This window comes from Anthonomus grandis, chromosome 2 (assembly GCF_022605725.1).
Source record: "Anthonomus grandis grandis chromosome 2, icAntGran1.3, whole genome shotgun sequence".
Lineage (NCBI taxonomy): Eukaryota > Metazoa > Arthropoda > Insecta > Coleoptera > Curculionidae > Anthonomus > Anthonomus grandis.
In genome coordinates, this window is record NC_065547.1 from 17,218,261 (window position 1) to 17,245,300 (window position 27,040).

Below are 27,040 nucleotides of genomic sequence, written 5' to 3' on the forward strand. Positions count from 1 at the left end.
TTTGGAGATGATCGACACCAACATATTTCGTGACATTCCATTGTTCCTTTAAATATATGAAGAGTTATAGGCAGAAGAGTTACGATTTTCAATATAGCATTTTTGTCCAGTCCCAACACTTTTACTTTTGAAGATCCATTAAAAACCTCTACCATTGCCACGAAATTTAAAATATCTTGCCCTTGGGCAACTAGTCGATCAGCGTGTCTTTTTATATAACCCCCAATTCCATCGGGCGCCCCTTTTCCATGTCCACTTTCGCTGTAATGCCATCTCAAGATATCTACGTTCATTTGTTTTGTAAGATAACGAGCCATTAAGTAAAACATTTTTTTGTTCCGATATTGCGTTGTAGGACCGTCTCTTAAAAAATGCACTGTTGTTATTTGCCATACTATTTTCTTCATTTCTGTTATGATTAGATCCAAATGAGCACAAATAGCAACTGGATCATGTCGTAGATCATCCGACATGGTACAAAATGATAAGGGAATAATAGCTTCATTAAAAACAGGTCGGTAATATACGATTACAGTATGTAATATTTGAGGTTTCGAAGCCCGGAAGTGCGCAGACTGAACTTCTTCGCCATACTTACACACGTAATTTTCAGAAAAATCGACGTGTATTAGTATCTCATCTGTGAATAGATTTTTCTTAATGGTATCAATTGTTTGATACTGATGCTTTATGTTTCTGACATGTAGCAAAAATGTTGGTATAATGTCCTGAAGAATGGAGCATAGTTCTTTTTTGGTGCATAATACTCTCTCTTTGACAGTCTTGGTACAGATTTTTTCTTGTCCCTTTATTATTAAGGTTTCTCTTTTCATTAGCCATTTTTGGTAGTTCGTATATTCATTTTCGTTGAATGGTAAAAATTTTACTTTCTTAGCTATGCATACGAAACACTTTCTTTCCAAGCATAACTCCCTTTTTTTCACTTGTGCAACATAAATTCTTTAGAAGGTCTTCTGGAGTGCCCTCATTAATTATTTTCAAATGCGTTAATTTTGAAATAATCAAACTTGTATTAGCATGAATCACACATGTGCAAGTGTTACGATCTTTAACGTAGGGTTGCAGTACCCAAAAGGGTCGAAATTTACAAAACGTTGCATATGAAATTCTGCCGTCCTTAGTTAAAACATCCTAACTCGCAAATCGATAAAGCTGAGAAAAATGAGATTTTATGAAAACTAATATGCAGTCCTCATGTTTTGAAGTAATTCCCTGATTTTTTTTATATTCTTAGAAATTTGCTTTTTACATTTGTGGGCAAAGTTTAATAAGGGACTAGATTCAATATTTGGTGAAATTTTAGAAAAAAAGTTAGATAGGACTTTTTAACTTAGTACGGTAATTATAATAAAAAAATATATATATATTTGGACTGATTTTTATTAAAGACACAGGAGTTATATTTCAAATTAACATTATAACTAAATTACTCACTAATAAAACATTAGAACATTAAAAAAAAGGATGAAAGTAAATCATTAAATCAGTATGAATGGAAATCAGTTACTCAAAAAGTGCTTTACTCGTACTGGAAATCTACATTTTCTTTATTGTCAGTATCATTATTTTGGGAAACGGCTAATTCCTCCAGAATATCATTCTGTTAGCCGGAATAATAGGACGTAGCTTAGAAATCAGATCTTGTTTTCTTTTTAATTTTACACCTCGACATTGTGTTCGGCAAGAAGGTTTTGGTTCTTCCGAAAAGGCATTTTTGTAGTACAACACATTTTATCCCCTTTTAAAGTCCAAATGTACCATATTCTGCAAGTAAGTTTTGGGAACATTTTTTTGAAGCTTAAACTTGGATGAACAATCTTTCCATTCAAAAAAGTTTTGTATGTTCATCTCTTTTACATGCACCTTAGATGAGTTTGCCTTTTCTACAGCCGATTTACAATCATTAAAATCGAATACCTTACCGTACCTTTTCAATAATTGTTCTATCTGGAACGAGTCCGCGGACATAAAAGTGTGACCAGATTGAAAGTATTTTATTTCCAAATTCTCCAGTTCAGTCTCGATAGAGTTTACAACGTAAAGAAAAAAAATAAAGCCCAATTTTGTTTTGAGCTGCACAGTCGTCAAGCCGGATCGTAACATAAGTCTCTGTTATATAAAAAAAAAGTTGAAATTAAATTTTTCTTATTTCGACCCACAACCCCTTCATGCCATATTATTGCCACTTACCTAGCACTTTTCGAATATGCCCCTACTGGCACAAATGAATATTCTACAAACGGAATGCTACTCAGGACAATTTAACTTAGAAAAAGATAGATAGGACATTTAATTTAGGATTATCGTCTTTTCTGCACATCGAACAATATATTTAGGTGAATTTAAGGCATAAAAAATGTAGTTAGGACTTTTTAATATAGCCAAGGAGGTAGATACCATTTGATAGGTCAATAAAATCTATAATAAGCCAAAAAAAGAGAATTTTGTGGTTAGGACGTTTTAACTAAGGAGGGCAGAATTTTATTTCCAGGATAATTTCGCTTGAACTTCAAATATAGGTTTTCCAGGTTATCACTAAGGTATCTTTTTTGTTTTTTTTTTTTTTAAGGTAATTGTGTCTCGTTTTCCGGGACAAAGTCGGCTATTATCATCTTGCGTCAAAAAGTCACTCATAAGTCTTTTAACATGTAGAACTTTGTCAATAATGGATTTATTTTTTATTTTCTGTTTGCTATACAATATATTGGTAGAAGCAATTTTACAAGGTATCTGGTGTATCCCTATTGACGTATTATATCACCAGAAATATTAAGTAAAAATTTCCTTTTGTCTTTTGTTTTACCTTGTTGCCTAAAGTTTTCTTTAAGCTGGGAAGTAAGTATTTCTCCAAATAAAAGTTTTTTTTAATTTTTTTATCAACTTTTAATGAATCGACCAACTTCATGACTCGTTTTTTTCAGAACTTCCGTTTTCACTTTTATTTTTAGACTTTAATCTATAATAACGCTTTCTATATTTCCTAGCACGCTTTTCAGACTCTTCTAGTTTTTTAGTTAGTAGTTCAATTTTCATATTTAGTCCTTGTCTATTCTTGCGTCTTATTTTTTGTCCAGTCAAACTTTGTCTGCTGCCTGATCGAGAAGGACTTGCATCTACATCTTCTCAATTATTGTCCCTCGGAGTAATATTTTCATCTAATAATGGGCTACGTCTTGGAGTACTAGGAGGCGTGGTTTCATCTAAATAGGTCTCTAAACGTTGGTTTTCTTTATTTAGTTCATATCGTGCCTTGAATTTACTACGCCATATTTTCCTAACTCGTCGTTGATCCCTTGGGTTCAGATCGTTAATGCTTTTAATTTTTCCTGCTGCTTTTCGAGCATGGTATCTTTCTCTTTCTTTCCTTTTTGATTCCTCATACTTATTTGGATCACTTTGTATCTGTTCGCGAAGTCGACGCATTGATTCTTTGCTCTTCTCTCTCTTTTTTTTAATGTCCGAATCGCTTTTATCCGTTACTAATAAAAGTAACGGAGGAGAGACTAACGGAGGAGAGAAATTTTAAATGTCCCGGCATTTCTACAAAAATGGATGAGGTTATGTATATTCTAGAATAACATTACAACGGTTGTTTATGATTGGAATTCTCACTAATTATTAAATACTCTAAAATTATATTTAATAATTTAATACATAGGGTAACGGAGGGGCGTTCCATGCATGACAAAAACACTTTTACTTACTTTTTTGCGATAAAAATCCTCAAATTTGCACTAATTACTCGAACTGAACGACTTTGTTTACTTACAAACACACAATGGCGTTGTACTAAAGCGGATTGACAATTTGCAGCATACTCCATCTACCGGTTAACAGATTTTTAAAATGTTCTAACGGAGGAGAGAATATAAAAAAGAGACCAAATACGTTATCTAAACGACTTAATTTTTTAGTGATGTTTGAAACTTAAAGTGTAAATTAAATCTTAGTGTTTTATGATATGTTTCACAAATTGGATAAAGAATACTAAAATATTTAGAGCATGAATAAAATGAAAGTTTATTATAAAGCATATAGTGAGACAACTAACGGAGGGGAGTTTTTGAATGCTTTTAAAAGATTTTTAGTGTATAATCTTTTTTTATGTGGATTTTATTATGTGATCAAAAGAAGTCTAAATATAAGAGTATTAAATTACTTTTAATAAATGTGATTTATAAAAATTTTATCATAAAAATTTTGAAGAGACCTAAATGTTTTGAATTTTTTGAGAATGACCCATATTATATTATATTAATTATATATTAATTATAATACCCTTTGCGTTATTTCAGCTTTTAGTAAAGGTACCCCTTTTAAAGAAGCAATGACATAAAAATCTCTTATATCTTCTTTCTTAGTTGCTCGATAGTTATGGTCAGAATAACTAAAGTGTTAGCATACATGTTTAACTAAATACTTTCAGTAAAATCATTATGATTTGTTAAATAGATATGGAAATGAATACGTACGTGAAATCTCACCCACGTCGGCATGATTTTAGGGGTGAAACTCGGAGTCTTTGGTTGTTAACTTTTGATGTCTTGGAGCTAGAGAACTACAGATTTGGCTAATAATCCTTGTCACGTCATCCTGAACGACGTCTGTCAGAGCTATCAGTTTTTATTTTATTATTTCGGTCGGTTTTATATTCTCGGGGCCGGGTTAATAGGTTTTTTGCTTTTTCTGATTTTTATTTAATTTTCATACATTACATAGTCTTTAACCATCTTAAAACTGCCTGATTTTTGTTTGATAATATAAGTGTTTTTTTTTATCTAAAGTTTTTGGCTTTTATTATTGGACCGAACCGCGTATTGTGTACGGCGGGTAGTTTTACATCAATACGCACCCGACATTTTGGCGACCGTGACAAGACTGGCAGTTTTACGGGTTGTGTTTAATCTTGTAGTGTATACGGACATATTTTGGCTACCCTACTTGATCACCGGGCAATCGGTCCGACGCGTTGTCGCCCTGGACTGGTGAACGCGGTTTAGCTGATTAACAGTGAGTATACAGTGCATAGCAATGGATCAGAAAAAGAAAAGTCGGAGAGTACTCCGCACCAGCTTTACCAAGACCGCTGGTGAGTTAGAGGGTCTTTTGTCATCACCGGAAGGAAAAGAGCGTGTGATTACGGTCTCTTTAGAATTGGTAAAACAGAAAATTGAGGATCTAAAGAGACTTGACGGGGATATTTATGCTCTTATGTTAGAAAAGGATGACACGGCAGAGACAGACTTACTAGCAGAAATGGAGGGTGCAGATGGATATGTTAAAAGGTATACAGATCTGAGTCTTCAATGTGAGGAATGTTTACAGCCTAGGGTAAAGGCAGATCCAGATGAAGAGGTAAATTCGGAGCGTAGTGTTAGCCACAGCATCAGACAAGGTAGGCGTAAATTTAAGTTACCTATTCTCGAGTTGAAAAAATTTGATGGAAATATCAAAGACTGGTTGCCTTTTTGGTCTCAGTTTCAAAAGGTTCACAATGATTTGGAAATAGACGACAACGACAAGGTCGAATATTTAATTCAGGCGACGGTTCAAGGCAGTTGGGCAAGGCAACTAGTCGAAAGTTTTCCCGCTACCGGAAGTAACTATAGTAAAATGGTGGAGTGTCTTCAAGCGCGGTTCGGTCGGGAAGACCTTCAGGTAGAAGTTTATGTGCGCGAGTTACTTAAATTAGTTATACACAATACCTCGTCTGGCAATAGATTAGACATAACTCGTTTGTATGATAAACTGGAAACTCAGCTACGGGCCTTAGAAACCCTCGGTATTACGTCCGATAAATACGCGGCGATGCTATTTCCGTTGGTCGAGTCTTGCTTACCGCCAGAGCTGTTAAGAATTTGGCAACGGACACCGGATATCGGAGACACTGGTATAAATTTGCAGGTTTCACTGGATAATACAGGTCTTACTACAATCGAAAATCGACTTAAAAGCCTCATGAATTTTCTAAAATTGGAAGTCGATAATGAGCAACATGTTTCTTTAGCAACAGAAGGTTTTAATTTGCGAAGCACTGTTCATAAGGATGTTAAACGGGGTGGTTACCAAACAAATAAAGCAGGCCAGGATTTTGAGCCAAAATTTCAAACCGCGATGGGCTTAATCAATTCAGATGGAACCACAAAATGTATTTTTTGTCAAAATTCTCATGAGAGCAGCAATTGTTTTAAGGCGCAGAAATTAGGTCGTGAGGAGAAAAAGGATATTTTGTCAAAAAATAGTGCATGCTTTCGATGTCTAAAACTGGGTCATTTTTCTAGAAAGTGTCGAGCACGCTTAAATTGTATAGTTTGCAGCAAATCCCATGTCACTTTAATGTGTCCTGAACTTCCATCTTGTAGCTCGGGTCAGTACAGCTCTGGTCGGAACAGCTCTGAGAAAAAGGACGTTATGGAAAGTGTAGTACAAAACGTAAATCAGACTCTGGCAAATAGTTCTAATACACACGTATTTTTGCAAACTTTGCAGGTAAAAGTTAAGGGCGCGAATAAATCAAAGTACGTGCGTGCGCTGATCGATACCGGTTCCCAAAAAACTTATCTTTTAAAATCGACGGCTGATTTTTTGGGTTACCAATCGAAGAGGCAAATTAACGTTATTCATGGTTTGTTTTGGCACTGAGTTACCGCAAGTCCATTGCTGTTATGACGTCACTCTTAGTCACAACAACTACAGCTGTAATTTCGAGGCACTGGATCAACCCGTCATATGCAGTGGAGTGGATTCTGTATTCAATGGTCCTTGGATGGAAGAGTTACGAACACTGAACATCAAGATATCAGATTCACATAATTCTGGCCCTATTGAACTGTTAATAGGATCTGATATAGCGGGTAAATTATACACAGGCAAGAGACACATTTTGAGATGTGGACTGGTAGCTGTAGAAACTCTGTTAGGTTGGGTTTTGATGGGAAAAATACCAGTTGAACAAAAGGACACTTTGTCTATGTCCGCCGTTTCGCTTTTTGTTAATAACGCGTCCATTTCAAACCTCTGGGAACTTGACGTACTAGGCATAAGCGATCCAGTGGAAAGAAAAACTCGGGAGGAGACGGCATTGGCAGCAAAAGCATTGTTTCTAGAGACTGTTAAAACCGACGCCGAAGGACGATACGAGGTTAGACTTCCATGGCTGGAAGGACATCCAGCATTGCCCAGTAATTATGGCATTGCTAAGAAAAGACTGGATAATACCATCACTAAAGTCACGAAGGATGGTTATTACGAACTCTATGATCAGGTTTTTAAGGACTGGCAAAGTGAGAACATCATTGAGGAGGTTTGCGAAGATCAAACAAGTTCAAAGGCTCATTACCTACCTCATAGGCCCGTAATCAAATTAAACTCATCCACAAAGATAAGACCGGTATTCGACGCTTCGGCCAGAGAAAAGGACAGTCCATCATTAAACCAGTGCCTTGAAAAGGGGGTTAATTTGATCGAAATGATTTCAAATATTTTACTGAGGTTTCGGCAGCAAAGAATTGGGGTAGTATCAGACATTCGGAAAGAATTTCTACAGCTTAGCATACACCCAGATGACAGGGATTTTCTTCGGTTCCTATGGCGAGATAAAAATGGCCAAGAAATAATATTTCGTCATCGTAGAGTGGTGTTTGGAATTAATAGTAGCCCTTTTTTGTTGGGAGCTTCGTTGGAGTACCATTTGTCAAAGATGTCCGAAAAATGTGAATCGATGGCAGTATCCAAGGACATTGTAGTTAAATTGTCAAAGGCTTTCTATGTTGACAATTGCGTTACTAGTGTCGCCAATGAGGAAGATTTGGAATCATTCGTCAAAGGATCTATCATGATAATGGCTGAAGGCAGCTTTGACCTTAGAGGGTGGGAGTATACAGGTCAAGTCCAGGGTAACTCCCGAGACCCTACAACATCTGTACTGGGTATCAAGTGGAACAGGGTGGATGATACTTTATTTTTAAATCAGGACATCGGAAATATTGAAGAACTTCTTAGTCAGCCAGTAACCAAAAGATTGATGTTATCACTAGCACAACGGATATTCGATCCCATAGGATTCAGTTGCTCGGCAGTTTTAATACCTAAGCTTTTATTACAAAAAACCTGGGAAAAGCAAGTAGGTTGGGATGTGCCAGTTAATGGGGAAACTGAGTCGTTGTTTAAGAATTGGCTTAAAGAAGTACCATATTTGTCGACTATTAAAATTGCCAGATGGATAAATGCTGGACCTCAAGAGGCTGAACAATGGTCCCTGCATATTTTTTGTGATGCAAGTAAGGCCTTCTCTGCTGTAGTGTTTTTGAGAGGGGTCGAGAATGGCAGAGTATTTGTTCGTCTGTTGGGAGCTAAGTCAAGGGTAGCTCCAAAGAAGGTTTTATCTATACCAAGGCTTGAATTAATGGGAGCTCTGATTGCTGTAAGGTTATACAGTAACATCGTGGAGAATTTTGACAATAAACTAGAAGCCTTTTTCTGGAGCGATTCAACAACAGTCCTTTCCTGGATAGAAAGACCCGAGGAGTGGTCTACTTTTGTTTGGAATCGCATTTCAGAAATAAGAAAACTCTCAGCTTCTGGCACCTGGAGACATATACCTGGGTTGTTAAATCCTGCCGACTTACCATCTCGAGGCTGCTCTATTAAGCAATTGGTTCAATCAAGATGGTGGGAGGGTCCACAATGGCTTTATCAAAATCCTTTTAACACCCCCCTGGAAAGCCTTAGCTACGATGAGGAAGAAATTAATAGGGAGAGGAGGAAAAAGCTGGTTACTGTCTTAATAAATAATGAGCGTCAGAAAATGTCTCTTATGGATTGGCACTTGGACTACTTTTCTCAGTATTTGAAAATTATACGGATGTGTGCATGGATATCTCGATTTATTTATAATACGAGAAATAAGGAGCGGCACACAGGGCCCTTAAGTACCGAAGAAATTAATCAAGCCGAGATATTTGTATTAAGACAAGTGCAACAAGAATTCTTTAAAGACAATAAAAATAGACTAAGCGGCATGGAAGTTTTCGAAGATACGGATGGCGTCATTAGATTAAAATCCCGTATAAGTAATAGGAGTGATTGTGACAACTTCCTTTTTCCTGTGATATTACCTGGTAAACATTTTTTAGTAAACAGACTTATTTTTGAAGAACACTTAAAGTTAGGGCATATTGGCGCACAAAGTTTAATGTGTATTTTACGGCAAAATTTTTGGATTTTGGGTGGTCGTCGAGCCATTCGACATGCGATATCAAAGTGCGTAGTATGCAAGAGACACACATCGAAGCCGGTTACTGTAAGATCGCCACCCTTACCTATTGATCGGGTTCGCGATGCTATAGCATTTGAGATAACCGGTGTTGACTTTGCTGGTCCGTTATTTGTCAAATCGGGAGAAAAGGTATGGATATGCCTTTTTACATGTGCGGTATATCGGGCCGTTCATTTGGAACTTTGTTCATCTTTATCGGTTGTGTGTTTCATGCAAGCATTGCGTCGGTTTATTGCCAGGCGGGGTCGCCCTCGGACTATATACAGTGATAACGGGACAAATTTCATGGGTACGGACAACGCGTTTTCGCGAGTAGACTTTAAAAAATTTGCCGAAACTAGTAGTACCGAGCGGATCCAATGGCGTTTTAATCCTCCAACGGCGGCGTGGTGGGGAGGATTCTGGGAAAGACTTGTCGGAGTGTTGAAACAATTGTTGCGTAAAGTATTGGGACGAGCTTTACAGGATTACGAAAGCTTGTTAACGATAATCTGTGATTGTGAGGCCATCATCAATTCGCGGCCACTCACTTGTTCAACTAACCCTAATGAGTTGGTACCTTTAACCCCCATAATGTTTCTTAGGGATCAGTTGGTGAGTGGTGTTCCAGATTGTGATGCTGTTGACCGTCACTCTCTGTCTAGGAAGGTACAGCATAGACAGAAATTGGCAGAGGATCTTCGTCGAAGGTTTCGTAATGAATACCTAGGGCAGTTGCAGCTATGGTCCAAGGGAAGTTCCAGTTATCAAGTTAAGATGGGGGATGTGGTTTTTATTGGCAATAACCTAGATAGGCGGGTTAATTGGCCGTTAGGGCGGGTTATTGAGCTGCTACCTGGCAAAGATGGTGAGGTTCGAGTGGTGCGGGTCAGTACCGAAAGGGGCCAACTTTTGAGACCTGTACGTCTCTACCCCTTGGAATGTGCAGAAGAGGGCTTAATGGATAGCAAGGCATTGACTAGCCCTAAATCGAGGTTGGCCGAGACAAATGTACCCTGTGAGGACTCAAGTGAATCTGCGGGCGATATCGAGACCGCGAATCCGGGAGTGTCCAAAAGCAGAGTACCCGAACCGAACGCAGATAATACGGCATATGTTTCGCGGAGCGGTCGTACGGTTCGCGTACCGGTCAGGTATAGGGACAATGATTAGGATTACTTTTACATAGAGCTAATTGTTTTGTTTGTGTAGGGTAGGTAGGTAGTTGACATTTTTAAGGCTTATTACATTGTTATTATTGAACCTACTTATTTACATTGTTTACATGTTGTCTCTGTTTTAGTTAGGTGAGTCATGTTTCTTTTGTTTTAAAAACATGCCTCAGGTGGGAGAATGTCACGTCATCCTGAACGACGTCTGTCAGAGCTATCAGTTTTTATTTTATTATTTCGGTCGGTTTTATATTCTCGGGGCCGGGTTAATAGGTTTTTTGCTTTTTCTGATTTTTATTTAATTTTCATACATTACATAGTCTTTAACCATCTTAAAACTGCCTGATTTTTGTTTGATAATATAAGTGTTTTTTTTTATCTAAAGTTTTTGGCTTTTATTATTGGACCGAACCGCGTATTGTGTACGACGGGTAGTTTTACATCAATACGCACCCGACAATCCTTTATTCTAAGATATACAGGTTGCCGAATAGAAGACCCCACATAGGCATTATAGATGGCAACACCGCCTCTCGCTTAGTCTCTGGTTGATCGGGTGTCGGCTTCATTTGCGATTTTATAATTATTATACATATACTTATTTTATAGGCACGACACAATCAGCAGACCTCATTTTGCTGTGTGATTAAAAACTGTACTCTTGAGTCTTAAAAAGCGCTTTTTGAATTTTTTTTAAATATTTATCATTTTGGCTTCTATACCCCTTCCGAACAAGTTCAATTAATTGAATGGTTTTATGGAGGCAATTCAGCAGTACAATGCAGGGATTTATTCTCAGTAAATTTTAAAAATAGACAGATTCCTTGTGCTAAGACTATTTTAAATGTCGTGTTAAATTTTGAGATATATTTTTGCCTCCATTAATGTACACATGGTGACATCAAAGCTCAAGAACCACCTATTGAAAGAGTCCATGCGTTTGTAGTGCTTTAGTTTTGGATTCAACACGATCGAGCAAGAGTATTGGAAAGGAACTGGGTATGCACCCTAAAACTATGAGAATTGGAAGAAATATGGATACAAATGTTTTAAATATTCAAAACGTAGGTGATGTTTTCTGAAAACCTGTGAACCATAATGGAAAAGGCAAATGAAAATGAAAATTAATTAGAAAATATTTTGTTTTCAGATGAGTCCTCTTTTCCACACAGGTAGACACAATCCTTCCATTGTTCGTTATTGGTCTCAAGAAAACGAGCACAGAAGTTTTCAGTTCCGTACTCAAATTCAATGTTTGGGCTGGTATGTTGGGCGACCATATTGTTGGGCCATTTTTCATTAATTAAACGCCGAAAAATACCTTAAGTTTTTACAAAAGCAAGTTCTTCCTTCCATTTCATTCCTCCCTGATATAGACCTGGGATCAATTTTCAACAAGATGGCTGTCCTGCTCATAATGTGGTTAGAGTAAAGAATTTTTAACAAATACTTTGTCTAACCGCCTTATTAGTGGGACTGGCATATATTAAATGGCCTCCAAGATCTTCCGATTGGTCACCAAATGACTTTTATTTGTGCGGTTATTTTCGGGAGATTATTTGTAAATATCATAATAGGATGGCAATTCCATATTTTATTATAAACTCTTTTGCAAGTACTCTTTACAATAGGCTAACTGTTTGTTTAGCTAACGAAGGAGGTTAGTTTGAGCGTTTTATTTAAAGAATTATTTGTTTATTCTAATAAGAACATCGCTTTAATATTATAATATTACAATGCACGGCAAAAAAATTGTAATTACGAATTTATGCGGGTTTTACACATGTAACTTGTATGTACATTAGACAAACATTATACCAATGCCGCGTAATAAATATTTTTGAAACTTTTGCCCCAAGGGATAGAACCGCCACCGACGTCAGACGAACCTCGAACACTAGCGTACCGTCGCATTGTCGCAACATCTCGCCTGTTAGGAACATTATATGTGTAGTGATCCATTCGCTAATCTGTATATGCTAGAATTCAAAAGACCAATGATAATGTTTACTTTTGTTTATCGATAACAAATAAGTGGCTGAGCTACTTCCTCACTCATCAGACTCCAGTTCGAAGAAATGCATTAGCGAATTTATGTTTTTTTATGAAATTCAGGGTGTCGTTATTTAATAGCAGTTAATTTTTTCTGAATTATTGTATAAAGAGTGTTCTCACTCTCTCTTATTGATAATTCAATTTTGCTAATAAGTATGTTAATCATAGTCAAATCTGTATAGTAAATATCAGCATTATTTTTTATAACTATTAAGGCATTTTAACGCTTTACCGACATTTGATCTTTATGTCTGATAAAAAATTAATTTTACTTTATAATGTGATCAAATCCTATTTCCCAGTCTTGCATCTTGCCGTCAGCAAGTATTGATGACAAATAGTACCATTAATTTTCAGTTATTAGCACGTTTTTTATTTTTGTTTTTAAACAATGAATGTATACGACTTTTATTATAATTTATTCGTCTTTGGCCGTACGAAAGGTGGCTTTTGACGTAAAAAGGTTTTAAATTTATGCTCCACCAAAAAAGTTTGCCGGTGTCTGCGTCACGACGTACAAAAGAATAATAAATTTTGAAGAGTAACAAAATAATACCCTATGGGAGCAATATAATTAATGAAAAAATAAATAAACTACAAAAAAGGGGGTTTTTACGGCATTATAAACAGAAATTATATGAATTATATTAAGTAAAGCCTGTCACTGACCTTATATATATTAATTAAATACATTTGCATTAATTGTCGCTTAAGGTAACCAATTAGTTTAATTTAAAACATTACAAGTATCTAATGAAAATATTTAATTATTACTGGCTGTGGTTATCTTAATTTTTATTATTATTATATGATGTTCAAGTGCTAAGGAAGCAACAACCTATATTAGAATATTACCTGATTTAACTGAACTAGAAGAAAGTTCTGAAGTTTCGCCCGATTGTGTTGTACATCCTAAGGATCAAAAATAACAGTTTCTGATCTACAGTTATGTTATATATGATTTTCTATGAATCTTTTTGAATTTTCTATGAATTTTGCTGTTTATGAGATATTGGGATTTTAATTTTGCTTCATCAGATCCTCACTGGATCACGCTGGCAATTTTTGGTTCATAACTTTCGATTTACTAAAGCTGGAATGATAACATGAGCTCTATTGGAATAATGGCGATCTTCTCTAAAATCTTGATAATATTTACTAAAGTTCCAAAACTAATACCACATGAGTTATTTCTTACCTAGCTTTTATTCAAGGTGCACGTTTTAAAGAAGCTGACACAAAAATCTCTCAAAACTTCTTAGAATTTCTATGTAGTTGACCTACAGTCCTAATACTAATAATTAATGTTGAAGAATACATGATTGTCTTTATGATTCCAGTACAATTATTATTATTATTACAAATTATATTATTAAAATACTGTTTATGAGATTTGACGATTTGAATTTTAATTTACGTCATCAAATTCATACTTGGTCAAGCTCGCAGTATTTGATTCATAAGTTTCTGTAATTAATCTTTATTAGATTAATAATCCTTTTCGATAAAATGTTGTTAATATTCATTAAACCTTCAAACCCAATACCATAGGAGTTATCTTAGCTTTTAGTCAAGGCACTCCCTTCAAAGAAGCTTCGACACAAAAATATTTTATATCTCCTGTGTTAGTTGGTCTACGATCATGATTCTTGCAATCAAAGTTAAAGAATCCATGATTGACTACAAGATTCCAGTAAAATTATTATTGAATTTACTGTTTATGAGATATGACCATTTGAATTTTGTTTCACGTCATCAGATTCTTATTGGGTCAAGCTTGCAGTTTTTGTTTAATAACTTTGGATTTACTAAAGCTAAAATCATAAATGAAACTTTGTTATATTAATAATGATTTACTCTAAAACATTGGAACAACTTACTAAAGCTCCAAACAAAATATCGCTGGAGTTATCTCAGCCTTTAGTCAAGGAAGGTGTATCTAGACTAAAAGAAGTTGCGATATAAACATTTCTTATACATTTTTGGTAGTTGATCTACAGTCATGATCCTAATAATCCGAGTTAAAGAATGCAAGAATATCTATACGATTCCAGTAAAATCATTATGATTGAATTTGCAGCTTATGAGATTTGACGATTTTGTATTTTTCTTCCCGTCTGCAGTCTCTTACTTGGTGAAACTTGCAGTTTTTAGCTAATAACTTTGAATGTACTAAAGCTAGAATCATAAAATAGAATTTGTTAGATTAATGATACTTTGCTCTAAAATACTGGTGATATTCACTAAAGTTCCAAATCAATATTACTGAAGTAATTATCCCAGCTTTTAGTCAGGGAATTGCTTTCAAAAAAGCTGCGATACAAGAATTTCTTAAAACTTTTTTGATAGTGGAGCTACAGTCATGACTCTAATAATGAAAGTTAAAGAATGCATGATTATCTACAAGAATCCAGTAAAATTAATATTATTGAATTTGCTATTTATAAGATATGACCATTTGCAATTTGCTTCACATCACACTTTTTTATTAAAACCTTAAATTTAGGTACTACAATTATAACCATAAAATAAACTATTAGATTAATAATCTGCTCTAAAATATTGGTAATACTTTAAAGCTCTAAACCTAATATTATTGGAATTATCTCAGCTTTGAATCAAGGCACTCCTCAAAGAAGCTACGATACAAAAATCTCTTATATCTTCTTTGGTAGTTAATCTACAGTCTGCTTCCAATCAGTGCAATTAGGCAGCTCATGGTATGTACCCTGTTCCCCGAATCGAAGATTTCACAATACTTATTTACGACTTTCACAGTAGTAAATTTATAACTTTTGCACGTTATCGCCTCCCCCACGATGTCCCACATCTGGCCTGGTTCCGGCATGAACAGATTTAGTTACCAACGGCACGAGGTAGGAAAGGGTCTAGGAAAGGGATACGAGGAATTGAAAAGGACAAAGAGCTGCCACGTGTTGACTGAGTGAAGGATTGCGCGGAAGTCAATCAAACAAGCGCAAAGATCTTCATAATGAAAGTTGAAAAATGCATGCTTATCTACCCGAATTTCTGATTGATAACTTTCGATCAACTAAATCTAGGAACTTTGTGTAATCATGCTATATAATAATGATTTGCTCAAAAATATTTGTAATATTCACTAAAGTTATAAGCCCAATACCACAGAAGTTATCTCAGCTGTTTCTCAAGGTACAGCTTTCAAAGCAGCTGCGATACAAAAATATTTCTTGGTAGTTGACCTATAGTCAAGATCCTAATATTCAAAACTGAACAATCGATGATTATCCACGAGATTCTAGTAAAAATATTATTATTGAATCTACTGTTTATGAGATATGCCCATTTTAATTTTGCTTTACGTCATCAGATTTTTACTGGGTAATGGTCGCAGTTTTTGGTTAATAACTTTGGTTCTACTAAAGCTAAAACCATAAACTCTGTAATATTAACAATGATGTAACCCAACTCAACCCAAACCAATACTAATGAAGGTACCTTAGCTTTGATTTAAGGTACTCTTTTCAAAGAACCTTCAATACAAAAATGTCATATATTTTTTGGTACTTGATATACAGTCATGATATCAATAATCAAAGTGGAAGAATCCAATATTCCGGTAAAATTATGATTATTGAAATTTCTGTTTATGCGATATGACAATTGAATTTTTCTTTACATTAGCAGATCTTTCTTGGATCAATCTCGCAGTTTTTGGTTAAAACTTTTAATCTAGTAATGCTAACATCATAAAATAAATGTTGTCAGATTAATAATGGTCTGCTGTAGTATTATGGAAATACTTTTTTAAGCTCGGAACCAGATACCAATAAAGATAACTCAGCTCTTAGTATGAAGGTTCAAAAAATATGGCTCTTGCCAACTATACTAGAAGCTTTTTAACTTGAAAAGTTTTACCTGGAACGCCATTTACTTCATATTTTTTCAGTCTCAATTCAGTCATCAGTTCTTGAGATATTTGTGTTTCTTTCAAAGTAGACTCGTTAGAGAAGAACGTTCCTTGGCTGTCAACTGACAAGTAGAAACCAAATAACTTGGAAAATTTCGCTTAGATTGCTTTGAACTCTAATAACTCTAAACAACGACTATAGAATACTCTGTCCTCTGTAAAACTCTATTTCATCATTTTTACCTTAATAGCTTTAAAGTTATTTGGGTTTTGTTTAGAGTAGATTGCTTGAAGGCAGAAATTCTTTGGTCGTGAACTAGTCCTGAACTAGAAGTCAGAAAATATGAAAAGTTTCTATTGGATTATTTTGCACCTTAAGCTGTATCTGTTAAAAACTCTTTAATATAATTTCATTAGTTTCATATTTCCATGAGAAGTTCTTGAGATATTTTTGGTGTTTCTTAGGGTGTTCGGTAACTGGACTTAGAGCCGGATAAAACCTTTTACTTCGACTGGAGTTAATCTAATGGCTAAGCAAAAAAAATTATGACCTTGGATATTATAAATATTTTTTTCAAATGTCTTAGTTATTTTTCAATATTTAAGATCATTATCAGGTTTTTGCTAAATTTGTTTGCGATTGATTTCGACGAATTCGCTAAGAAAACATTAACTACAATGAATAAATCTATTTTTCCACATCAGGTGCTAATCATAGGATACAACAAGACATTCTAAGAAGATAAGATACATCCTTTAGTATTTACGGAACCAGAGTACTTAGACTTTGACAAGCTGTCAACCCAAAGACTTACATTAAAATGTCAATTAAGGCCACCTCACATTTATTCAATTTAAAAAAAAATCTATTACGTAGGTATATCGATTACCGGTTTACAATATAAAATGAATTTAGCCCATGAGATGATAAGTAGTACCGCTGGTTGGCAATAGCGTTCAAACGGTCCGTGACGCTTCAAGTTTAAGGTTAGCGCTCTTAAGAAAGTACTTTTATGCGTGCATATTTTTTTGGAAAAAATACTGTGTTTAGTGGAAAATTATAAAAAAAAGTTATTTATTTAATACAAAAATATAACAGTAAGTACAGATTTTGATTAGAAATTAGATATTTATTTTTCAAAATTTTTGGCAGAATTTTAACAGCTTGTAGAACTCATCAATAGAGGTTGATATAACAAAAATCACTTACATAAATGTTGCATAATAAAATAGGTGCATTATTATAGAAAAATAAATGGAAAAATTCAATATTATAGAGTAACTTATTCATCCAACATAGATCCATACAGCAATTATGAAGCACATCCTAATTTGCATCACTTTTAGTACAACTTTTACAATACAGCTTCTTGCAAAAAGTCATCAATTTCATGTTCACAAATATTTCATGTGTAAAAGCGTTAAAAATACTTTAAATTTAATTGTTTATAAATTACTTATCTAATCTATCTAAGAGCAATTGAGAATAATCAAAGAAGCCTCTTAAAAGGAAGAATCAGGAACTATTTTCAATTCCAATGCATATTCTTATCTTGTCGTTGCAGAAGTTCTGAACCTTAAAAAGATGAGATTTGAAAATAACAAATCATCTGCAAAAATTAAAATAGATAAAATGATATTCTTTCCATGAAACAAAATAGACTACATACGAGAGCTCTATATGGCTTAAAATTACATTGAAATTTTGGAAGTTAAATCATTTCTCTTTGAAACTACCAAAGGGTAGTTTTGGTGCCCGTTCTAAATCCTACTTTCCGACTTTGTATTTTGCTGGGTTATTGCAGAAGTATTCTTTGTCACATTTAGTACTTTTTACAGCAAAAGAAAAAAACTAAATAACCGGTCAAATTTTAAAATCCAAATTTTTGAAAACCCTTAATTTATTGCGTAAATTGGTGCTGAATATTCTCCTAATAATAGTATACCTAAATGTATACCATAAAATGTATGTTACGCTATTTTTTATTAGGAAAAGAGCTTATTTTCCTGAAACAAAATGTTCACTGTTAACAAAGTAAAATGAACAAACCAAAAAAAACAAAAATTTACAAAAAAAATCTAATAATAATATAACTGGTACGGCGAAAAATAATATTTCTTCAGAATCTAAATCTACTTCATCGCTTGTTTTTTCCCTGTAAGGTAGTTCCTCAAAAAAGTCATGATATTAAGAAGAAATAACCAGTTTATTGCAAAGAAAATTGAGATGTTTATAATTTATTTCTTGATCGGAGGTAAAGTTTGATACAAGGGTTTCATTAGTTTAATCGTTTTTTTTCTGCATTGTTTTCCTTTCTTTTTGTAGCAAACTTATTGTATTGTATTGTGAATGTTTAAGGTCTTACTTGAACAAGGTTGTGTCCGAATTCTGCGGGTTTGTCTCTATAATGTTAATTATTTGCCATTTTACTTTTTGGTTATTAGTATCTTTATCCCAATTTAGAAAAATCTGTAGTTGCAAGTGTTTTAAATTGGATATAAACTCTTTTGCCTTTTAAATTTTTTGAACCCCATCATTGATGATTACTTCTTCTGGCGCAGTGCTAATCAAGGTATACCGCTAATAAAAGGTGTAACATAAATGATTTAATTTTAAGGGGTGACTCCTTGTAATTTTCTTAATAATAAAGTTTGTATAAACGTGTTTATTTAAATTTAAATCAATAATTTTGACTTTCATTAATATCTAAAAAACGCGTTTACCGAATTTGTTGACATTTTTATAGTTTGTTAATAATTGTATAGGGTATTTTTTCCAATTCTCATATATAGCCCAACATTTTTCTGTAAGTGTGACTAAAAATTCCACTTTTTGTCCCTTGATTTTTTTGCGTATCTTGTTCTTCGTTTTTGTACCATTTTATTGATAGCTTCAGCATATTGCTGGCCTCCGTAAAAAAACTCTAAGAAACTAATTAATAAGATGTTACTTGTGGCGTAAATTTGAAATAATACTTGCAATGGCGCACAGTGCTTCGAAAGATAGGGATTGCGGACTAAATTAAATAAAAGGTAAAAACATGCGTTCTTTTTTAAAAATGTAATAGATATTTATAAAAACAGGAATATGTAATGGTTTTTTTACAGTAAACTACACAAAGTGTTTGAAATAAGGTGGCTTATACCAAAGATAATTATACTAACGAACTAGTTTACTATTATTTTCTTTGCTTATACGTAGGTAAAGATTGATTTTAGAGGACACAAACCGAATTAAATTAAATAGGTATTTAAATGATTCATGTTAAGTTGTGTAGAATTTTCTTCAAACTCATATCCAAATCTTGGATAATACATATACTAAGTCTTTTTAGTTAGTAACATAACCAGTAAAAAAATATTAATTACATAAAAAATAAATAAAAGTTACATACTTCATAAAAAGGCTTCAGTTTTTTGTTGGATGTCTTTGACACATGATGGGACTAAAAATAATAACAAACAATTCATAAACATATACAAATGTAAGAATATTTAGTCTCTACTCTACAGGTTGTGAAAGTTTTGATTTAAACCTAGTTTTAAAGTTTAGTCTAAGTCCTAAGATTCACTGTCAAGTGAGCGTGAGTCTTGACCTAAGAAACTAAAACACCTCGTCTATATACATAATCTAATACTATTTATTGGTTAATAAAATCATCCTCTGTCTCAGACTTGGCTTCTAAGTTATTTAGTTGAAAATCCAAATTGATTTCTGCCTCTTTGACATCTGCCGTTAAAGAACTGTCAATTAATATTTTGCGATTTCGCTTAAACCTAAATTTTTAGAAGCTTTTACTGATGGGCTTCGATTTGTAGAAATTAAGGCATCAAATCCAAGGAGTAGAAAATTCATTAGATCTTCATTTGTGTCTTTACGGCTTGTTTTACGGGTATGAGATAATCTATTTTGTCGAATTATTTTGTGTATAGCTTCTAAAGCTTCTTCAGAAAGAAGACCTATTGGTAAATCGAAAAAAATTATTACCTCACACCCATGGATAAGAAATTTGTGTATGCTACTTGGTAAATAGTACCAACTATAAAGACTTAAATATAAGCCAAAGGTTTCCTGAAGTAAAACGCCGAACTTTTCAATATTTACTTTTTTGCCACTCGAAAATTCTTATGATAAGGCTTGAATTGTAGGATGTTCGGCATAGAACTCGATAAAAGTCTAATCGTTGACTAAAAAGTCTAAAGTTGACTGAGACAATATAGTTTAAGTTTAGTAGTTTTTTAAATTTTATATATTTAAGTTTTGTAGGTAAATTTTCAGGTAAATCTGGTCTGTAACTTAGTAATTAGTAGCAATATTTAATGATTTATATTATTAATAAATAATATATATCTTGATTACTTTCCACGATTTTTTTTAATTAATAAATCATTTTACTAAATATATATTTTTTTACGAGAAATAACAAGGTCATATTTCTTTTATATTTTCACAATTTTTCGGGGCCAAAGATAATTTTTAAATAAAAAAACAAGTTTGGTTTTAGGTATTAAACTACCATTTATCTCTTATACGGCAACGAAAAAACATTTTTTTTGCAAATCACCTTTCACTCTTCTATCCACAAAAGAATGCTCTGTGTGGCGTGGCAAATGGTTATAGCTGATTAAAATGTAGCTTTTTTCTGGTTATATCACCATTTTTTTCAGCGCTTGATATTTGTATCAAATTAAGCAATTAAAAATTAAAAAACGTTTTTTAGATAATAATAAAAAGAGGATACAAAAAAAGTTAAGATCCTGTATCTCGAAAATAAAGCGTCTCCGGACATATATTTATATGAACTTTTCAACTTAAAACATTACAAGAAATCACCCCTTAAAATTAATGTCATCATTATGTTACACCCTGTATATCAGAATATTTTTAGAGGTTCATTCGATCATGTACGAAATTGCAACATGCAACATGCAACAACTACATTCTTTTAAAGCCAGCTTAAAAATGATACATGGTTGTATGTGGAAAACTTTAATTTGTAATACGCAAGTCCCACTTCTGATTTGGTTACAGGCAAGGTTTTTTATGTTTAAATACAGCTACGTAGAACTACGTCATTTTTTCCCTTTTCCTTGCCTTATTTTTATTTTCTGGGGCTAAATCTTTAGTCTTAATATGGAAGCCTAGCTCATCTTGTAGATCAGTTTTTTGACATGCTGCAGAATGTTCATATCTGCTACAAACATCACACTAGTTTTTTTTTTGATAGCAGAAATGATGATAACCCTATCAACGTGTAAAATTTTGTTACTTTTGTAAAACTCTTTGTAAAGTTCATACATTTTTGCTACGAGTAAAGTAGGTGGTTGTAAATCGTTTGGTGTTCTCATGGCAGTAATGACTTTCCATGGGTACAAAGGTGACGTGCAGATTTTTTCACCTCTTGCCGCGTTTGTCTGAAGAGATTATTAAGAAAAAAGGTTCTGCATACCCGCACCTCTTTTGGGGAGTTTAAATGCAGCAAATTATAAATGTATGTATAGTTGACATCTTGATTTTGGGAGAAATTTAACATTGGCTAAATTTAGTTGAACACTTTAAAATGCATGTACATGTCTACTAATTTTTCAAGAAGACACAATATTGTTTTTCCAATGTTGATAATTTTTTCACTATTGCTGAGTCTCTTGATTTTATTTTTTCTCCATTCCCCTACGAGTATTAACGATTTACGAGTTCTTCTCTTCGTGGCATTGCAATGGCTGGAATCCTATCTGTTTAATCGTACCCAAAGAGTTACAGTATCTGGATCTTTATCCGATTCCAGATCCCTTAAAACTGGAGTATCTCAGGGTTCAGTATTAGGACCACTGTTATTTTTGCTCTATGTAAATGACTTAGGTTCTTGGATTAAAACTGCAGGGCAAAGTGGTTCAGTTTGCTGATGATACCACCATTTTATGGAATCATAGAGATTCTGATAATGTTAGAGCCCAGGTTTTTAAGGATCTTAAGATTTTATCGGAGTGGTGTGCTGCAAACAGGCTTGTATTTAATGCGGGCAAAACCTTTATTATGGAATTTAAGTATGACGTTCAGGGCTTTATGTTTAGTGAAAACTCCCTCTTGCAAAACAAAGAAAGCTGTAAGTTCCTTGGTATTACCATTGATGGTCGCCTTCGCTTCGAAGATCATATCCTAAATCTTGCATCAAAATTATCCTCTGGATGCTTTGCAGTAAGAATGGCGGGGCATGAGCTGGGAGGGGTAGTTGCACGTTCAGTGTACTTTTCTCTTATTCAGTCCCATCTTCGTTATGGCTTGCGTTTTTGGGGTTTAAGCAACAAGGGATTATTAAACAAAATTTTTGTAATTCAAAAAAGGCAGTAAGATACCTATGTTCCGCTGGGTTAAGAGATTCTTGTAAACCTCTCTTTATATCTCAAAAAATCCTAACTCTTTTTGCTCTTTTTATCTTAGAAACAGCTACTCTTATTCATAAATGTCCTAAACCTCCCTCTAACACTGGTCATATGACTCGCCAGGTTAACGATTTTCCTTATATACCTTAGCAAAAAAATTTACAACCATGTTCCTCTATGTATCAGACAAATTTTAGAAGTTAAGAAATTCAAAAAGAAATTAAAGTCACTTTTATTATCCAGGGCATATTATAGCCTTGACGATTTTTTTAATGGTACCTTTTGACCTGTGCTCTGACATCATTTTAGTGTTTTAGTTTTGTTTCCTAATAAATAATTTAATTTACTTCCTCTAAATTCTGTTTTATTGGCAGCTTTACTTATTTTTTAATCAAATTTATCAAAAAGATGCTTTTTTTTTCAATCTGTTTTGTTATAATTAATTTTGGTAATGTGTGTAAATTTTATGGTAAAATGTTTTAGATGTTATGTTTGTTTGAAATTTGAAATTTAAAGTTAATTTGGAATTTTTTAGTTTTTAGGATACTTGTACACAAGATTTTGTTGTCTTACGTAATATAGCACATTTTTTTTCTTTCTTTCTTCTTCTCTATGGTTTAATTACGGCGGCAATCTTGAATATCTGATTTGGTTCTGTTTTCTTAGGTATCCGTGCCTGTTTCTTTATAATTTTCATATTCTTCTTGCTGTGGTACATATATAATCTGAACCTCTGTTTGTCTCATGAGGGTCTTATCGAGAAAGTTATTCTCCTAAGTCACTGGTTACGTTATGGGCAATGAAATCATTTTGACTAGAAATCTTTGGAATGGCATCAACCTCAGACTGACCAATAGTGACGGTGTAATTTTGATTTGGAATCAATGCGCTGTAGGTTTCTTTGTAATTTTCAATCATTTTCGAACCTTTTAATACTGCCAAATTATTACTATCTTATGCTTCTTGGAAAATTCTTTCGCGCTGTTCAAATTCTGCAGAAACATCTCTACCAGTTGTGCTTCTCAGGCGTAAGATATTTTCATTGTGTAGTATAAATATATCTTGTATCATGAAATTAAGTAGACATAGGATTGTTCTACATAAAATTTTGTGTAGCTTTTTAGATTAAATTTACAAGTGCATAGGTACGTAGAGAAATTATGGACATTTTATACCGTCTCTTGCATAATATGTAACTCCTTGGCTCCCAAGAAAACCCTAGATACATTGAAACCATAACTTCACAAAACAAAGTAACAATACAAAAATATTCGACTCTAGCTAAAAATTTGAAATTTTCACTTACCTGCTAAAGCATTAGGAGCACCAGAACACACTTTTATAAATTTTTATATACACAGCTAACAAGACAATAAACGTTTGTATAATGCTTGGTTTTAATAGAGCAGTACTGTCAACGAAATGAAGAGATTTCTTGCAGAAGATCCACACTACTAAAGAAAAATATCACTGCAGATGATGAGATGCATCGTGACCATGATCCTGAGGCAGAAATTCATAATCCACTTTCAAAAAAGATTGAATTATTGATGAATTCTATCCATCAGTGCATAAAGCAAGAATTGTGAAGAATTTCTGGATATGCTGGAATCTTCAGCTCTATTCAAAGGCTTCAATCATTTGTATGAAAATTAAAGGTTAAGTACTCTTGGGACTAAAATGTGAAAAATCTTACATCTGACTGGATGATAGATCACTGGAACTTTACTGAAAGTTCTTAGAGGTCAAAGGAGTTAAGGAAAAGCTAATGAGGTGTCATTGTCTCATAGATTTTATATCCTTGATCAAGTATAAATGGATTCTGAGGTACTAATACTAGCCAGAAGTTGACATAACTATCCTGATAAATTTCTGGAGACTTCAGACCCAGAATCCAGGAGAAGAACTTGGAAATGGCAATAAGTCACCTTGGTTACACGTCTGTAGACTAGGTGTAAAAAGCTTGAGCTTTTGTCATCCTTATCTAAATCGAATGAAGAATATCCTTGCAGAATATCCGAATTTCTTGAAGTCAATCTACAAAACTCAATGTTCGCTCTGAAAAATATGTAGAACATACCTTATTCACTAACTTTTCAGTTGCCTCATCAATAAGTATACCTCGTTTTTCTACATCCTTTACAATTATTTATTGGAAAACATGACTACAAATAAATACTATTGGCTTTGCCTTTATCGCAACGGTAAGGCTTTGGTAAGGAGCCTGATGAATTTCTGGAGCCTCACTAAGAGTTACCAGAGACCAAAGAACTTGGCACTGCTAATGATTCATCCTGGCTTTACTTCTTGGAATAGGTGTAAGAAGCTTGTTCGTCTCAAACAAAATAGTGTCACCTTTGACTATAGATCGTCTGATTCCACTTAGTTTTTTCGCTTTTTCCTTCTCGTGAATGGCACAATTAATATTTTATACAAGTTTATGGACATTTTTCCGTTTTCAAACTAAGGACCATAGACATTATATCTTCATTGTCTCTGTTTACAAGGATTACAAGATTATTAGAGCAAAAGTTAATTAATTTTATCTTAAGTAAGTTAGTTTTCTATCTCTCAGCAGCTTTTATCCAGTCATATCTATGACTGGATAATGTATTAGTTTAGTTGATCCCTCTTGCCAGGGCAGATTCTCAGATTTAGTTTTGCAGAATACTGTTGATTGTTGCCTTTATGACCAGAAAGACCACTTCCTCGTTCTTTAAACCTTATAGTATTTAAGTCGTATAAGATGATGAAATTGCTTAAGTGTTAAATCAAGACTCAGTGAATAAGTTCTATTGCTGTCTTGTTCACTAAGCTGTATTTCGAAAACGAAGTGTTCGTGTTTATAAAAGGAATGTAGGCCTATTCTGAACACAAAATACGCTGCTAAAGTCTAGAAACTATAATTAGGTACACCCTGCATATTTCCCAATTAAAAAATTGACGCCACTTACAAGTCACGAGACTATCTATCACGCATGCGTAGCCAGAACTTTCGAGACGAGATTTGATTGCCTATTGGTTGGCGTTTTTCAAAAATATAGCAAAAAAGTTATTTTGTAATGTATTTACGTGTACTTTCATTGTTAGACCAGTCTATGACAAAAAAAATTAAATACCTCAAAAGGCAAAATCACAAATGGTCTAATGAATAAAATAAAAAAAACTAAAAAATTCGAGAATTAAATATATACAATAATATTTTTTATATTAATTAATTATTATATACATTGTTGTTTACAGCGGATGCTTACATAAAAAAGTCAATTAATTTGTTTCCAATTAACAGAAAAAAAAATTGTTTCCTTTGCGAATATTGATCAACTTAAAATAAATAAAGAAAAGGTTTTTAAAAATAGACATGCAAATTCCTAAGAAAAATCGAAAAGAAAAACAACATTATTAATTAGGCCTTACGACCGTAGACAATGACGCTAGTAGAGAAAAACTAAAATTTCCCCATAAATAAAGAAAATATGGCTTAAACAATATTTTTCTTAACAAAATGCATCATTAATAAAAACCTAATTATAATTTCATAATTAATTAAACCCTAATAGTCAAAGTGCAGTTATCGATCGTTTTATTGGGGAAAGTTGATATTGATTGTCATTTGTTATGTATGCAAAAACAATTAAATTGTAAAAAATACTTTTTTTAAGATCAATTATAATTACATCTCATAAGAAGCATAACATAATAATAATTTCTAACTGTTGAAGCATTTAAAGTCCATCTATTAAATCCATCCTATAAATACAGTATCAAAAGCCCTTCTTAGATCCACAATAACCTCTACAGCTCCAATATAAAAAAACCCTATTCTAGCACAATTTTTCTATGTAACCTGTAAGTGACAGCTCCAAGGTGACAGAAAAACCAAAAAAACTTTTTTCTTCATGACTCAAGACACATTTATTGGTAAATATAATCGTATAGCCGACGAAGGTCAATACTATATACACTTACGTTGCATTAAATGAACTAATACTAAGTAATAGTAAGCGGGTGTTAAGTCTGGTAGTAGACATTCTAGTTGCTCATGTGAATGGAGTATATAGTAATATAAGTTAGTGCGCCACGTGTGTAGCTGAGTTGCGGTGCGCTGAGTGATATAGTCGCGCTATGCACTGGTGTGGTTGTGTGTTTTTTTGGTTATTTTTTTAGGAGTTATGATGTAGGTAAGTAAAAGTGCCAAATTTTACTCAGAAGAGGTACTTTCTCTTCTATATTTTTTTCAGACATTTATGTAGTTTACACGGCACC

At 33.6% G+C, this 27,040-nt stretch overlaps 1 protein-coding gene across 1 annotated transcript in view; it reads left to right on the plus strand.

Annotated features, from left to right (window-relative positions):
* LOC126750100 (uncharacterized) overlaps positions 1-27,040 on the plus strand; it is a 91,036-nt gene that overhangs the window by 48,022 nt on the left and 15,974 nt on the right. The window contains exons 7-8 of the mRNA XM_050459604.1: positions 5,188-5,911; positions 10,089-10,426. Coding sequence (XP_050315561.1) covers positions 5,188-5,911; positions 10,089-10,426 — 1,062 coding nt within the window. The remainder of the gene's footprint in view (positions 1-5,187; positions 5,912-10,088; positions 10,427-27,040) is intronic.